This window comes from Pteropus vampyrus, unplaced genomic scaffold, assembly GCF_000151845.1.
Source record: "Pteropus vampyrus isolate Shadow unplaced genomic scaffold, Pvam_2.0 Scaffold1000003297, whole genome shotgun sequence".
Classification (NCBI taxonomy): domain Eukaryota; kingdom Metazoa; phylum Chordata; class Mammalia; order Chiroptera; family Pteropodidae; genus Pteropus; species Pteropus vampyrus.
In genome coordinates, this window is record NW_011917699.1 from 4,675 (window position 1) to 22,916 (window position 18,242).

The 18,242-nt window shown below is 36.2% G+C and overlaps 2 protein-coding genes across 2 annotated transcripts; one reads left to right on the plus strand and one right to left on the minus strand.

Annotated features, from left to right (window-relative positions):
• The first annotated feature begins 1,604 nt into the window (after positions 1–1,604).
• On the plus strand, positions 1,605–2,570 carry LOC105311347 (olfactory receptor 11G2-like). The gene has a single exon (XM_011387327.1). The coding sequence runs from the start codon at positions 1,605–1,607 to the stop codon at positions 2,568–2,570; it is 966 nt and encodes a 321-aa protein (XP_011385629.1).
• An 11,360-nt stretch (positions 2,571–13,930) lies between these two features.
• Positions 13,931–14,869, minus strand: LOC105311348 (olfactory receptor 11H12-like). Its single transcript, XM_011387328.1, has one exon. It carries the CDS (start codon positions 14,867–14,869, stop codon positions 13,931–13,933), a length of 939 nt encoding a protein of 312 aa, XP_011385630.1.
• Positions 14,870–18,242: the final 3,373 nt, after the last annotated feature.

Sequence of the window (18,242 nt, forward strand, 5' to 3'; positions counted from 1 at the left end):
TACATTGCCACCTGATATGATGTGATCGCTATGGGAAACAAATAGACTGAACCACCAAGTTGCATTCAGACTTTATACAAACTACATTGCCCTGTGCACAATGAGAATACATAAACAGCAGTTCTTCCACTTTAGATGTAAAATGTGGTAGCCAAGAGCAGGCTTCTGAGGAAACAAGACATATGAAAGCTTTGATTCAGTAACAAAAAAAAAAAAAAAAATGAGGGAAGAGAGCAGGAATTAGTGAAGCAAGGTATTCCATGTTTCAAGTTTGTCTCAAAAGAAAATGTCAAGACTGGGTATAAAAATGTGTAAAAAAGAGAAAAAGACCAAACATAGAAAGCAGTTATGAAAGCAATATGGCAATGCAATGCACACAAATCAAAAAATGTTCTCTATTTCACAACATTTTTTTACAACAAAATTGGCTAACCCTAGTCACATTCACAAGTTCAGTCACTCAAGCAGTTATTCTCCCTAAATCAGGAGCCCCAAGTGGCAGTTTAGTTCTCACATTCACAAGATGGTATATCAAAATTTTTCAACCAGTGAATTTTAGGAGCCAAAGTGTAGGACTCTTTCCCAAGCTGTGGAGCTGAATCTGACCAGCTAGATAGAGAGAAAACACTCCTTATATACCAACATATGTTAGATATGGTCAAATAATATACTATCTCTGCTGGACCCGGAGAGGCCCAGAGAGGGTCATCACTCAGCCATAAGAAAAGATGAAATACTGCCATTTGCAGCAACATAAATGGATCTTGAGATAATCATGCCAAGTGAAATAAGTCAGAAAAAGTTGAGAACCATACAATTTCACTCATATATGGGATATAAAACCGAAAGCAACAAACGAAAAATGGACATGGACAACAGTTTAGCGATTACCAGAAAAAAAGGGGGGAAGGGGCAGGTTAATAAGGGTAAAATATATGACAGAAGGAAATTTAACTTTGATGAACACACAATGCAATACACATATTAAGTATTATTGAATTATACGCTTGAAATCTATATAATTTTATTAACCAATGTCATCTCAATAAATTTAATAAAATAAAAAAATAAAGAATAATAAAAGCACAAAAACAGAATATTCCCTGTGCCCTCTCATTGTATCTCAGTGAGACAGAGCCTTTCGAAATGTCTTAAAGTAAGAAGTATTGGGTCTACTGGTATTGGTACTAAGTATTGGTACTATTAACAAAATTACTAATTGTAATAAATTAGTTTTGCATAATTCTTTAGAGAAAAATTTCACATACACACATTTGTATGTACTATACTCTATATGGCAAACATGAGGAAATACACAAATAAGGTTAAGCGACATATTCAAAATTACAAATTTTGCACTTCTTATGTGTAATCTAGTATCTTGACCTAGTTTAATGATTGCCCTCAAGCCATGTTTTTACTTATATTATTTGCATCTTATCAAAATGAAATCATACTCTTGGGGAGCAAGTTGTGATGATCACAGTTTTGTTGCTTTAACAGAAACTTCATTGTTTATGAAAAAATATTGTAAAGAAATTTGGTGGTTTCAAAAAGAACTAGCATATTCCATTAACATGCAATAACCGATGTCTTCCAGACTAATGAATGTGTCTGGCAGAGAAACCACCAACTCTGTGAGCCACTTTATCCTCACAGGCTTTTCCTCAAGCCCAAAAATGCAGCTCCTCTACTTTGGGATCTTCACAGCAACCTATACCTTGACTTTGATGGGGAACACAGCCATTGCCTGTGCCGTGTGGTGGGACCGGCACCTTCACACTCCAATGTACATCTTCTTAGGGAATTTCTCTCTCCTGGAAATATGCTATGTCACCACGACCACCCCTAACATGCTGGCCAACTTCCTCTCCACAAGCAAGTCCATCTCTTTTGTGGGTTGTTTCACACAGTTCTACTTCTTATTCTCTTTTGGGTGTGATGAGGGCTTCTTCCTTTGCATCATGGCCTTCGACAGGTACCTTGCCATCTGCCGTCCTCTGCATTACCCATGTATCATGACTAAACAGCTGTACACTGGCCTCATCATCTTCGGATGGTCATGTGGGTTCATCCTTTTCCTGACCCCAGTTGTTCTCATTTCACAGTTGCCCTATTGTGGCCCAAACACCATCGACCATTTTATGTGTGATCCTTTCCCACTGATGATGCTGTCCTGTTCTAAAGACACCACTACACAGTTCGTTTACTTTACTTTCAATGCTGTTTTCATGATTGGCACATTTCTCTTTATCCTTTGTTCCTATGCTCTGGTGATTCTGGCTGTGCTACGAATGCCCTCAGCTGCAAGCAAACACAAGGCTTTCTCCACTTGTACTTCTCATCTGGCTATTGTGATCTTATTTTTTGGTTCTGTTATAGTGTTATATGTTAGTCCTGGATCAGGATGCCCAGTGGAAATGCAGAAAATTGTGGCTTTGTTTTATTCTGTGATAACACCTCTCTGCAATCCTCTAATTTATAGCCTCAGAAACAAGGAGATGAAGACTGCCCTAAAGAAAGTCTTTGGGACTAAAATACCTGTTCATAAAACAAGTCAGATGTCATAGTAAATAAAGTTTCCTCATAACTTATCTTAATAAGATATAAACAAGAGAATTTTCTAGAGAGTTCAATAATTTTGGTTAGGGAACTGTTACAATAAATCTCATTATCATCTTAAATATCATTCACTACATGATGTGTTAGTCTTATTTAAGAAATAAAATTGTCTTAAGAACATTGAACTCTGTATATACTGAATTTCTAAAAGGAAGTATTTTATAATTGTATTTTATAATTGTATTGGCTTTGTATTTTATAATTGGAGCAACATATAAGGATGTAACATAGGTCATAAACTTGTTCGGGGAATAACACTATAAACAAAGTCTCCTCTACTGATAATTATTGACTAAAAGGAAGGATTTCTGCATGAAATAAATATAGCCTTGCAGGTGTGACTTTATTACTCTACCTCCAAAGAAGGATACATGTTTTAACTCTAAGGATTTTAAAGAAACAAACTAATAGCTTTAGCTGGTTATTAAGTACAGCTGTCTCTTGGTATCCACAGGGAATTGATTTTAGGGCCCACCTTTCCCCCAGCACCCGTTCCCTGTGCAGATACCAAAATTCATGGATGTTCAAGTCCCTTATATAAAATGGTGTAGTATTTGCATATAACCTATACACATCCTCTCAAATACTTTAATTCATCTCTAGATTACTTACACAGTCATGTACCTCATATCATTTCAGCCAACAATAAACTGCATATATGATGGTGGTCCCATAAGATCATTATGGAGGTTTTCTACCAGGGTTGGGGTTGAATCCACAAGTGTGAAATCTGTAGATAGAACGGGCTGACTGTATTTATTGGAAAAAAAAAAATCCATGTAATAATGGACTCATGCAGTATAAACCCATGTTCTTCAAAGGTCAACTATACCAGGTAGAGGTGTCTGCCTAAATGATCTCTAGAAAGGGCATGCAAATCGAAACTCTCACCAACAAACCATGAGCAAAAAATGAGAAAATTCTGAGTGAAATGGGTCTGACAGAGAAAGATAAATACCATATGATTTCACTTATATGTGGAATCTAAGGAACAAAAAGAACAAACTAATCAAAAACAGACTTACAAATATAGTGGACAATTTGGTGACGGACAGAGTGGAGGGTAGTTTGGGGTGCTGGGAGAATGTAATGAAGTTATAAGAAGTACTAATTAGTAGTTGATAGATGGTCACAGGGATGGGGAGCACGACATAGGGAATGCAGTTAGCATTAATATATTGGCTAGGTGGAAAACCAGAGAGAAGGAGTAATTAGGGTGATAGTTTTATAAACTATATAAATGTCTAACCAATGCACTGTATACTTGAAACTAATAGAAATAAATAAATTTCTTTTTAAAAAATAAAGAAAAAAATGAGAAAATTTATTGCAGTAGTCTACAAGAAATGTCAAAGGAAGTGCTTCAAGCAGAGGAATATAATGTCATGGAGAGGCTTTGATTCATGCAAATAAATGAAGAGCACAGGAAATGGCAAATATAAAGCTTTTTATATAATTTTACCTGGGTCCTGACACTAGAATGAAATATAAGAAATGTCAAATTGGTTTAGTGACAGAAACTTATCTCTGTCATTGGCAACTGGATCAGGTGCCCCAGAACCTTTCATATAACAGATTTGTTCTTCTCCAGAATCATGCAGCTATAGTTTGACAATCAGAAATAAATTGCAGTGAAATGAAGAAAATGATTCTTGGGAGCTGAGGACTGAAAACTCTCTAAGTATGTGGCACAGACAATGGATGCAAGTTGAGTTTGCAGGTTAGAACATCAAGGATCACAGTGAAGCTCCATACAATCAGAAGGCATTCATTCAACCAATAGGCAGTTGACCATGCAAAGGGGTTTCAGAGGAATTCCCCACAAATAGATTCTTGTTTAAAAAACAATCATATGTGTTACAGAGAGGAGGAAAATTTGGGCACAGAGACACCCAGAGAAATGACCATGTGACTACAAAGGCAGAGAATTGGAGTCATGCAGTTACAAGCCAAGGAATGATGAAGATCGAAGGCCACCGCCAGAAGCAAGGAAGACGCAAGGAAGGATTCTACACAGAATGACAGAGGGAGCATGGCCCTGAGGACAACTCGATATTGGACTTCTAGCCTCCAGAACCATGAAAGTATAAATTTCTGTTGTTTTAAGCGACCCAGTTTGTGGTAATTTGTGCTAGCAGTCCTAGGAAACTAATATACTACCTAACTTACATAACATTACAAGTTGAAAAATGATCATATTTATAAAAAATGTTCTGACATCAATTATATCAGATTAAATTGCTATAGAAACATAAAGATTAATTTGACTTTTAAAATCTCAGGATATATTTAAAATGAACTCTAAAGAGGTGTTAGGAAAAGGCTAAATTTAAAACTGTTAGCAATGCTTTTTATTATTAAAAAATAGTTTAGAACAGATTTTAGTCTTAAGAAATTATCTCTAGTAAAAGCCTGAAAATTCAACAGTTTATAAACATTCTTCAACAGTTAAAAAAGATTATAATGAAGCTGAAAAATACCTATCGCCTAGTGACATCACAGCCATCACAATGTTGTAGCATAACACATTACTCATGTTTATGGTGATCCTGGTGTAAACAAATCTACTGTGCTGCCAGTCATATAAAAGGATAGCACATGTAATTATGCAAGTACATAATATTTGATAATGATAATAATCATTTCTTTAGAGTATACTCTTTTTACTTATAAAAAATTTTGCCGTAAAAAAGTATACTGTGTTATTCTGGCAGCAGCCTCATACATGTCATGTTTACCATGACTCTTGATTGAACCATTTTCTCTTGTGGTTGATTTAATCTAGTGTTGTTTTGCATAGTAATATGCTGTACAGGCTTGTAGCCTGGGAGCAATAGGTTATAACATATAGTCTAGGTGTGTAGTAGGCTAGACTATCTAGGTTTGTGTAAGTACGCGCTATGATGTTCACACAACAACAAAATTGCCTAATGATGCATTTCTCAGAATGTATCCCATCATTAAGTGGCACATGACTGTAATACCTAATAGAATGTAAATGCTATGTAAATCGTTTTTATACTGTATTATATAGAAAATAATGACAAGAAAAAAATCTGTACTTGTTCAGTACAGATGCCATGGCCTAACTATATAGTACATGCCAGCAACAACATAGCTTTTTCTCCCAAATATTTTTGATCCGTGATTGGTTGAATTCACAGATACTGAACCTGCAGCTACAGAGGGCTGACATTAGTAGCTGTATTAAATAGTTTCATGTGAATGTTAACTCATACTGACAGTGTCCCAAGTGAAAAGCACCACATATCTTTCCAATTTCTACTTCAGGGGTTCTCAGAAGCTACCAGAGCCCCCATAGTCAATGTTAGGTGCAGCCTTGAAGTGTTATGGGATCAGTACAGGTGGATGAATACATCAAACATTTATCTTTCTGGGAGACATTCCCAATACATTTCAGAGACTCTGGAATCAAGTCTCCTGCTGCAGTGGCTTTTCCTCCTCTCCCGGTTACTCCCTCTGCTCCTCCTTCCTTTCTAAGGTAACCTTTCATATGTAACAACTACATCCAAGTCCTAGTCTCTGGCTCTGCTTTCAGGAGAGCTCATATGAACACAAATGATAATATAAATGGCTCTAGAAATCCAACCCTCAGTATCCAACCCTGGAAAGATAGCAGCAAAGATCCCATTGCAGGGAATAAGTCAGGTAGTGATAATCCCAGTATAGAAGACCATTACATTTTCTATGACTTTAACCTGTGACAAATTAGGAGGAGGCACAGGCAGAAGGGAAAGCACTATATATACAATAGCTCTAGCACTACAATGAATGGAGACAATGATAATTATAGAAGCTGTAGAATTGGGTGAATTATTTCCTTGACATGTTTAAGAAAGAATGATAAATTCAATCAACCATTTATCAAGTCGGGGCATATCTCCTCTATAATAAAAGACAAGATGTTGTATTTTGTAACCTCTGCTACTAGGAGACACAGGACTTGGTGGAGTTTGTGATATTTAGGAGGCAGATAAAACCAAATTTGTTGAATACACCTCTGACACATTTTGTCGAATACTGCTCTGTTACATTTATTAAGTGATTGACTTGAAAGACTGCTAATTTTGAGTAGGACCCAGAGCAAAAAGAAACCTCTACAATAGGTTCCGGCTGCTGTTCATATTTCCCTGCTGTTCAGGCTATATAGTACAATGCGATAAGCATCGTTAGACTTGTAGAGCATTCCCCTAGACTCCTAGAACAAAGCCATTCTTTCTATTGCGTAGAACTGCTCATTGTTTGAGAAACATATCCTGATATCCATTTGGCGGGGGCCTGGGTGGGGGGCAGGGGACTGAGCACCTTACAATGGGAAATCAAGTGGTTAAGCAAACAGAACTTCCCATACAAGATGGATACTGTCACATCCACAAGTCATAAATTCAGTCAAGAGCAGAAGCAAGTCACGATGCATTAGAAATGGTAAATACATGAATGTGTCCGGGCAGGTTCAGGGGACACATCACCTACCTCTACTATACCAACACCTCTTCCTCAGTTTACACCTATGGCCTCATCAGAGGTTCACAACAACCATCCCAATTTATGTATGTGTTGATTCAATGTATTTATGTGAGCCAACAATAGATGGTTGCTGCATTCAACCTAACTCAGAGGTTGACTCTAAATGATGATGGTGAAGTCAAGTTCTTCCAGTATACCAATGAAAGCAGTAAACTTAATCGTCTAGTTTTATGATGGAGAAAAAAGCCTAAGGTAAGAATGTACATGGGATCTAAGGCTGTAGTAAATGGCTTGTCTAGTCAGTCAAGGATCTGGAAGAAGTAAGATTGGAAAATTAAAAAAGATGAGAAGGAGGCATGTAGATGGAACTGTGGGAGTGGAAACAAAATGTACAAATCTTGGTGTTTCATATCAATGCCCACTACAGTAGATGAACTTGAGAGCCAAGTGAATAGAATGATTTATACTGCATGCCGGGCAGCTTCTGTCACCTGTCATCCAGGTGCTTGTACAATATGTTCACAAATGAAAGAATCGTAGTGGTAGGATTGAAACTCTGCATGAAACCCAAAACATGGGCCTCTTATCAAGACTAATCTAGTTATTGTAACTAATTAATTACCAGCCACCAGTAGCAGAGACTGATGCTGAGCCAGCAATATGATACCATTCATTGAGAAAAGCAGCTAGTCATGTGTTGGCAAGTTGATTACATCAACCCATTCCTCTAAGAATAAGTAATGATTTACCCTTTCTGAAACTGCCATTTACTCTGGAGACAGGTTTTCCTTCCTTTTTAATAACTGTAGACATTTTCTATTCACAAATAGAGATATTTTTCAACTCTACATTTTACATGTTATAAATATATAATCTCAAGGTGTGGATATAATCCTAAGCATAAAATGAAAGTATAAACCATAAAGAGAAAGAGTGACAAATATGACTAAATAAAAAATAACTTTGGTTTAAAAAATTACTATACATATATTGAAAATTCTCAAAATTAAATTAATTCACTTTCCTTAGAAATTCATTATTTAGTATACAGGACGTTTGCAGAAAACAAAAGAGGAAGCATGATAAAATTAGGCACTATCTATACCAGCTCCAAATGTTTGGATATCATTGATCTAAAGTCAGTATGAAATGACCAAGTATATATATTTGACCACTTTCTCTTCTGCCCAAATTCCACAGAGGACATAGCAGCCCTACAAGCCTTTACACATGGCCTGGGGAAGATTGTACAAAACAGAGACCTGGATGTCCTGGGACATATGGCCTGAAGCAGAGCTTGGCCCAATACAGCCCTTAGGGGTTAGGTGCCATACCTTCTACCACAACCTGCCTGACAGAAAGAGGATCTGAGAAGGTCAGAGTTACCCCAGGTGCATGACTTCCTACTGATGGTTTTTAGGTCCAGTGCTGATTTCTTCCCAGAGTTTGAATCCAAAAACCTAATCAGGACTTGGTTTCCCTTGGTTACTCCTAACTTAAACAATGACTTCCAGGCCCAACGGACATGTTCTCTTTAGCAGTAAAATATCCTGTTTGACTTAAGCTTAGCATTGCCTTGTAATATCCAAATCGACTTGGTTAGGGCACCCACAGAATGAGCCACCCACTGACAGGTTGTGTGGGAGAAAAGAGGCAATGAGATCTCTGGTGACATCACAGAGCCTCAGTTGCCATGGCATCGATTCAATGCATCATATGTATATTTCATTATGTGTTCACCACCCAATGTTAAATTTCCTTCTGTCACCATATAGTTAACCCTTTTTACCCTTATCTAGCTCCCCCACCCCGTTCCTCCTGATAACCACTAAACTGTTGTCTGTGTCTATGAGTTTTTATCTTGTTCATTTGTTGCTTTCAGTTTTATACTCCACATATAAGTGAAATCATATTCTCAACTTTTCCTGTCTGACTTATTTCACTTCGCATGATAATCTCAAGATTCATTCATGTTATAGCAAATGGCAGTATTTCATCTTTTCTTATGGCTGAGTAATTTCCATTGTATGTATGTACAACTTCTTTATCTAATCATCTATCGAAGGGCACTTTGACTGTTTCCATGTCTAACAATTAAATTTCAGAAAAAGAAATGAAAAAAAAATTCCTTTTGCAATTGTGATAAAAAGAATAAAATACCTAGGAATAAACTCTACCTTCTTAATGCCAACAGTGATCCTTTTGTTCCAAAGATATATTTTTTGAAATGCCCAAAGTACTCTACACACTTGTTCTTACCACAGGAGATGTTTTTACTCTAATCAGTATCCATGTAAAAGAATTCTGACATCTGATGAATCTTCAATCAACCAACCAAAATTAAAATCCATCTTGAGTTTGTTGAACTTGTCAATGGTATATTTTCAGATGTACTTTTGATCCCAAATATTCTTGCCTTTCTTAATTACACCATTTTGATTTGGCTAATGAATCATACTTGGTAAAATGTTTCCACACTCAGTTGATAATTGTTTGCTTTCTAGCTTACCTAAAACATGAAATGGCCAAAACAGAACTCCCTTACTTTCTTTAGGTCTCATCTCAAAATTCAGCATAAAAGAAACCTTCTCAAACTACCTTATGTAAAAGGGTATCTCCTACTCCCATTTTATCTATCCCCTTCACCTGCTTTATTTTTCCTCAATTTATCACCACCAGAAATATTGTGTACTATATATTTATTTCTCTATTTCTTTAATTCTGTCTCCTCACACTAGAACATGAACTTTCTGAGAGCTAATTATCATTACTATATCTCTAATGCCCAAAGTAATACCTAACACACAGTAGTAGCTCAATAAATGTGTGTTTAATGGATTTGTTGATTAAATAAACAATTAATTAAGTTCCTACTATTGAGGAAGTATCCTTGCCTTCAACAAACTTACAACCTAACTGGCAGAAAAGGCAACCCAATCGTGAGTAAACATCTGGCAAAACTCAAAAAAAAATGCTATAAATTTAGAAAAGAATATTTTTATAAGCTATAATGGGCAAAGAAAGTGTCAAGAAGAGCATAACTGGTACCTAAAAATGGGTAGAACAATTTTAAGATCAGATTGTAAAACTAAGATTGTACTATATTAATTGGGGAAAGCAAGTCAAATAGGAGTAATGGAACATATAAGGTAGAAATAAAGTTTGAGGACTAGTTGAAGGAAGCTTTGAATTACATACAAACTAAAAAATTTGGACACAACTAATTACATGTGACATTTGTAAGTGTAAATTTGTTTGACTGTTGATCCTCTCTCTCTAGGGCGGCACCTCTCATAGGTGGCCGGTCAGAATCGCGGTCTTCATGCTTTTGTGGCATCTTTCATGCTTTTGTGATGTCTTTTCACATTGGTTTTCTCTTCTAGGGTGCCACTTGGTTTTTCTCCCTTGTTCTCATGTTCACATCTTCTCCAACTCACCATGCGTTAAGATAATTATGACAGGATAAAAATGTCCCACTTTTTTACAAATAGTCATTTGTTGGTGCTATTCCTGCTGTTTTCTATGCACTCCACACATTTGGAGGTTCTATTACTCCACATTTGACATCAATGTCTTTGGCTTGTTTTGAGTTCTTGTGCTATTTTAAAAGGCTGGGTTTTCTTTTGAATAACCTATGCTTAGGCATTCTGAAACTGCTAAGACAATGGCTTTTTAAACTTTTTTGACCACAACCCACAGAAATTCATTTTACATTATGCCCAGTACACACATACATATATAACTGAAACAGAAGTGTCTTAGAACAATACCACCCTTATCACAAATGATACATTACTATCCCTTCCCTTCCCTTCCCTTCCCTTCCCTTCCCTTCCCTTCCCTTCCCTTCCCTTCCCTTCCCTTCCCTTCTCTTCTCTTCTCTTATGTGTTGTACTGTTCTCTTCTGTTTTATTCCATTCCATTTCTAAGGACACATCTCATAAAGCGGCAAGATGAATGACTGGCTGGGTGATATTATTTCCTCTTGGTAGGATGACAATATTTATGGTCTCTGTAATTCAACTGACTCCTTTCTAATCATCAGACTAGGGCTCAAATAGCTTTTTCGCTTTAGCAATTTCTCTTCCAAATTGTTTTCCTCAGCATTGAAAACTAGGGCTCAAATAGCTTTTTCGCTTTAGCAATTTCTCTTCCAAATTGTTTTCCTCACCATTGAACTCATAGGTTCCCTTTTATACTGAAACGCTATTTGCTCAATATTATTCTGATCAACATTAAAACAGCTTATTACTATTCAAATTTAGTTATACCAGTTGTCTATAGGACCATCATTATACAAACAAATAAAAAATCATAGACACAGACAACAGTTTAGTGTTTACCAGAGGGAAAAAGGGGAGGAAGGAGGTAGATAAGGGTAAAGGGGGTCAAATATAAGGTAACAAAAGGAGATTTGACTTTGGGTGGTGAACTCACAGTGCAATATACAGATGATGTATTATTGAATCGTACACTTGAAAACATATAATTTTATTAACCGATGTCACCTCAATAAATTGAATTTTTAAAAAAATCACAATCAAAAAGTGATTTCAAGTGGTTAGTCAACAAACAATTCTCAGACCTATTGGCCTCTAGTCAGATTTATAAAAGTGATAGCTTCTTGGAAGTTTGTATGCTTTTCTTCTTCAACTTTTTCGTACTTGTCAAAGGTCAATGTTATCAATTGTTTCAGTTTCTTTATATCTAAGGTAATTAGAGAAACTCTCCAGATCCCTCTATGGTAGGAACTGCTATTGCTCACCCTAGTGTATCCCATTTTTCCTTAGTAAAAGAATCCTGATTTTGTTCAGAGTAGCAATAAGTCCAGCTGAAAACTCTGGCTTCTTCAGCTTGTCTCTAGCTTGGTCATGTATATCATAGTTCTGGCTAATGAGACATGAATTGAGGGTTCTGGGGAAGGCTTTTGCTTTCCCGAAATATGAACTAATTCTTCATGCTCTTCCACTCTGGAACAGAGAAATAGCTGGACATTTAGCAGCTATCTTGCAACCACAAGGTAATAAACGTGAGGATAAGGATCTACAAGCTAAATGTCACAGATCCAAAACAGAGCAGTGGCTATGGATAGGCCACTTGCAGATTTCTGGTTATGTGAAGAAAATATAAATATATATATTATATTTATATTTATATAAATATATAAACATATTATATTTATGTAAATATATATAAACATATTCTATTTATATTATATATAAATATGTTTAGTTGTTTTAGACTTTAATTTTTAGAGCAGTTATTTTAGGTTTATGATGATTCCCCATATGCCACCTAACCCCACACATGTGTAGCCTCCCTCATTATCAACATCCCTACCAGAATAGTACATTTGTTACAACTGATGAACCACATTGACACGTTACATCACCTAGAGTCCATAGTTTACTTTAGGGTTCACTCTTGGTGCTGTATATTCATTCTACGGGTTTGAATAAATTTATAATGATAAATATCCACACCAAAAAAAGAAAAAGAAAGAAAAAGATTTTGGGATTCCCCCACCAAAAAAAAAAAAAAAATCTGTGTAAGTGGAGTGGAAATAAGTGTAGGGACTGATAGAAAGGAGGTTTAAAAAGATGATTTGACATGAGAGCTATCTGAGACAGGAAGGCCACTTATGAAATTATTATTCCTTCACAGGTGTAATGGAGTGCTGATACCTGGACAAAAATGATGAATAAAGATGACAAAAGATTACAAAGGAGATGCTACGGAACTTAATAACATTAGTATTGGATATGAGAAAATGAGGTATTGTAAACGTTAAGATTTTAAGTTCAGGTTATAAATGAGTGGAGTCATTGGAAAATAAGGATGGCTAGAGCTAATTTAAAAGGAGATTAACAAATTTAGGATTAAATATATGAATTTGAAGTGACTCTTCATGTAAAAATATCCAGCAGAAGGTTGCAGATGTTTGACTAAGGTTTAGAAATAAAGTTAGTGCTGGAGTTACCCCAGAAGAAAGTTTCGGCCAGAGGTTTCCTCATGAAGTGTAATACTGTAATTAAATTACTACTCTAGAAAATAAGTTATAGAGTAGAAATTACCTCTGAGGGACTTATATCCAGAATTTTACAGAGAACTATATCAAAATAAGTTCACTTTGGGCCTGATAGTAGTGATCTCACAGTCTATAATTCTTTGGTTTACAGTAAGTATTAACTAAACTTCATGTGTTTGAATATGAAAGATTTGGACCTACTTCTTAAAGTGACAGCATTGGCAAAATGTGGAGAGTCAATCAAGCCAATGTAACCTCACTGAAGACACTTCTTGGTTCCCAAAAGTATACTTGGAATTATGGAATATACAAAAGTAGTGCTTAAATTTGTCCCTGATATTGAAGGATGTTTTATTTTTTAAATCTGGTTACCTGAAGGGTTGTTGGTTAACCATTTCTGGGTTTGCAATACATTCAACATTTGTTATGTTCTAGAAAAGGACAACTGGCTTTGAGGAAAGCAGAATTTGAGACTATTGAAATACATCAAGCAGTATGTAATAAAAACCAAAAGAGAAACTAGAAACTCAATTATAGAGAAATACATGAAAATCTTAAGTTGGATTTCAAAATAAAGAAGTCTATCTAAGGTACAGTTACATCTGGAACAAGAGAGTAATAACTTTCTAAGACAAATCATAAGTCAAATGAATTTTTTAAAATTATCTTTCTAATATATGAAAATAAAATGAAGAGAAAAAAACCACAATACCATTTGTCTCATGATCTTCCATCCTCCTAAACATTAACAATGCATTATTAAATTTGACTTTTGAAGCCTTTAGAGATTTTTCACAACACACTCAGAATTTTCTTTAGTGCATCCTTCATATCTTTGTTTTGGAAGTTGTAGATAAAGGGGTTGAAGAGTGGGGTTGCCAATGCATAGAACAAAGTCACAAATTTCTGCATACCAGGGTAGTCTGCAGAACCTGGGCTAACGTACATCACCATGACCGAGCCATAGAACAGAGATACCACAGCAAGGTGGGATGCACAAGTAGAGAAAGCCTTATGCCTTCCTGAGCCAGTAGGCACCTGTAGCACCACACTTAGTACACAGAAGTAAGTGCCAAGGATGTACAGGAAGGTGAGAAAGATGATGAGGGAGCTAATGATACCGCAGATGAGAGTAATTCCAGATACTGGAGCACAGGACAATGCCAGCAAAGGTGCCAGATCACAGAGAAAATGGTCAATGATGTTTGGACCACAGAAGGGCACCTGAGATATTAGAGTCAAGGGAGTCAATAACCAGAGAAAGCCACCTGCCCAGCAGAAGACCACTAACCTAGCACACAGGTGATAGGTCATGATAGCAGGATAGTGCAAAGGTCTACAAATGGCAAGAAATCGATCAAAAGACATCACTGACAGAAATAAGCACTCGGCGGCACACATGGAGAAGAAGAAGTAAAACTGGAGCAGGCAACCAGCATAGGAGATGCTCTTGGTCTGGGAGATGATATTAGCTAACATTTTGGGCACATCAGAACTGACATAGCAGATCTCCAGGAAGGAGAAGTTAGCTAGGAGGATGTACATGGGGGTGTGGAGTTTCCTGCTTGACCACACAGCACAGATGATGGATGTGTTTCCCAGGAGGGTCAGAACGTAAACGAAGGAGAAGAGCACAAAGAGGAGGTTCTGGATGTCTCTGTGACAGGGAAAGCCCAGGAGAATGAACTCACTCACAAACCCAGAGATATTAGTAAGCTCCAGGGTCCTCATTAGTCTGACCTGTGGAAGGGACAGAGACAGTATGAGACATAGAAATATTTACACTATTTTTTTTCTTCCTGATGAAGAAATATGCTTATTTTCCTCATTTGGGGTTTGTGATATTACTATTTTCCTTTAAGAAGATGAGTTGTTTTTTTCTCTTTGTCTCCTTTCTTCCTGCATTTACTCAATAAACATTTATTTTGCACATATTATTGCCAGGCACTGATCTAGGAGATAGGGAAAGAACAATAAATAAAAAAGCAGAGTTTCTACCCTTTTGGAGCTCATGTCAAATATCTTTTGTTCAAAGCAAATTCAAACAATACATTCTAGAATTTTTATCTAGAGGGAGCTTAGGAGCTTAAATTTGATTGAAAGAGATTTAAGGAGATTTATCTTGGAACCTCATTTGCCTAGCAAAGAAACTATTTTTACTTAGATTGTATGTTTATCTGTGACAATTTCATGGGGAGTTGATACAGCATATAGAGTGGATGTTAGTATCCCTCCACCCATATGGCGGTGCTGCCACTGACACGGTAACAACAGAATATGACAAATCAAAACAAAATGTTGTCATGTGAGACATGAAGATTATACTCAGTTGGAAAAAATAATAAAAGGTTTTTGAGAGGGAAAAGGACCTTGGCAAAACATAGAATTTTCCAAGGGTAATGATAGAGGCAGAACTTAAATAGCATATGATAATAATGTGAAAAGATTTGTATATAAGACATTACGTTTAGAGAAGAATCCCAAAGAGTAAAAGTCAGAGTACTTGTAAAAGAATGGTGAGATATACGATGTAAAGATGGGGCCACGTCACAGGGGTGTCACTGCCAGTCTGACTAGTTTAGGCTTAATTTGCTAGTCTATGGAAAATAACAAGAGCTGGTTTAGTAGAAGAGTAAAATGATCAAAATTTTATGGAAGCTGTATTTGCAAGATAATTTACCAGACAATTACAGGGTAATGAAATTAGCAGGAAACTACTGGAAAGCTATTTCAGTAGTCTTAGGAAAAAACACAAAGAGCCTACCCTAGGGTAACGTATAAACAAAAAGATAGCAGCGATGGATTCACGAGATGTGTAGAAACCTAATCTCCTGGGTCCTGAAAACCAGCAGAGGTAATTAAATGCTGCTCAAGGAGCAGAGGAGAAAGATACAGAAAAGAGAGGTCTCGCTTTCCATTTGCCACAGTCATACTCGTTAGCTCTCTTATGATTATCTTCTCACTTAGGATGACTCACAGGGGAGAGCCACTCCCAGCCAATAGTCACATTCTAAGGGCTTTTCTGTTCCTATAAGTCAACATACTGAAGAGTAGGTTCCTTTGCCTTTGGGTATCTCTTAGACTCCACTTGATTTCCCAGTTCCCTGCTTTTTTTTTTGACTGGAATCTTAAGTATTATATTTCATTAAATAAATTAGCTTCTACTTACCAAGTTTTCCTTTCCTACAAGTCACACAATGGGTATTGATTTGCTATGCTGTCATCTTTGTGAAAGAGAATACTAAACAAGAGAGTCATCTAGATTATTGCCAAAGTCTTAAAGAAAAAATTTTTCCATTTTCCTGTCAGCTAAGAATACAATTCTTTTGAAGATAACCTGCAAAGACAAAATGATAATTTGACAAAGAACATTTCCTTAATTGCATGTAATGAGGTTTATGTAATAGAAACAGTGTTTGTAAAGGAAAATAATTATGAACATTTATTACTTTTTTATATTAATACATAAGACAAAATGGACATTCAGACATAGAAAAGAAGTTACTGTTCCATGTGCCCATACATACTTATCCTAATGCAGTCCAGGAGTCTGAGATGTCATCTCTTTGGTAAAACATCTTTTGGTTCCTTTCCTCACAAAGATCCCTTTCAGGTTTTACTCAGAAAATAGAACATGCCACAGATCTCTCCATTTCCCATTACTTATCCCTTCCAGACTCTGAAGACTGTCTCTAGAGATCTCAACCCCAGGAGCAATGAAGCTAATTAACATGCATCATACACACTTGAGTATATTTCATCTTCAGTGATTATCATATGAAATGTGACATCAGATCAAAACTATATGAATGTGCACATACTTATATGTACACCCACACTCAAATACAGGCACATGCATGCACATGCATATATACTCCACCAGAAATATTGTGTACTATATATTTATTTCTCTATTTCTTTAATTCTGTCTCCTCACACTAGAATATGAACTTTCTGAGAGCTAATTATCATTACTATATCTCTAATGCCCAAAGTAATACCTAACACACAGCTGGAACAGCTGATGGGCAGAGAAACCATTTTAAAGTCCCAATCACCAGCTACTGTTAACACCAAATTATCCACTCTCAGCTGCAAATGATGGACTGGTAAATGCAATATTTTAGCATGATCACTTAAACAACATCAAGTCTCCGTTACTAAGGAAAAAAGGAACAATGGGTACAACCACAGATTCTATCATAAGTATTGACTGTGTATCGAGCTCTGTGACAGAAAAAAATTAAGTGTCTGATACCATTTTATAAAATATATACAGGAATGCTTAAGGTATACAGAAAATAAGTTTTGATGAAAATAATCATGGCAGAATTACTGAAAGATATGTCATGAAAAAAGACCTAAAAAGATCCTCAGAATAAAAACTTTTTTCTGAAGAATTAAGAATATCCAGCTACTATCCAACTTTACTAAGAACACACAAAGAAGTGTTTAATCCATTTTTTCTTTTTAAAAAATTTAAAACAATTATTTTTGGTGTGATTTTTATTTTATTTTATTCTTACGTTTATTGGGGTAACATTGGTTAATACAATTATATAATTTTCAGGTGTACATTATAATTTGACATCTGTATATTCTATTGTGCGTTTACCACTCAAAGTTCAGTTTCTTTCAGCTACCATTTATTCGATCCCCTTTACCAACTTCCCCCTCCCCCTACTCCCCTATATTTGACCCCATTTACCCCTCTACCTGCACCCTCCTCCCCATCCCCTACCCTCTGGTAACCAGTAGTCTAGAGTCCATATCCATGAGTCTCTATTTGTTTGTCCTGTTCAATTGTTGATTTTAGGTTTATATCCCACATATAAGTGATAGCATGTGATTTTCAACTTTTTCTGTCTGGCTTCTTTTGCATAGCATGATTATTGCAAGGTCCATCCATGCTGGCGCAAATGGCAGTATTTCATCTCTTCTTATGGCTGAGTAATATTCCATTGTATATATGTATCAACGCTTCTTTAGCCAATCATCTATCATAGAACACTTCAGTTGCTTCCATGTCCTGGCCACTGTGAATAATGCTGCTCTGAACATCAGTGTGCAAATACCTTTTTTGATATGGGTTTTCAACTTTTGG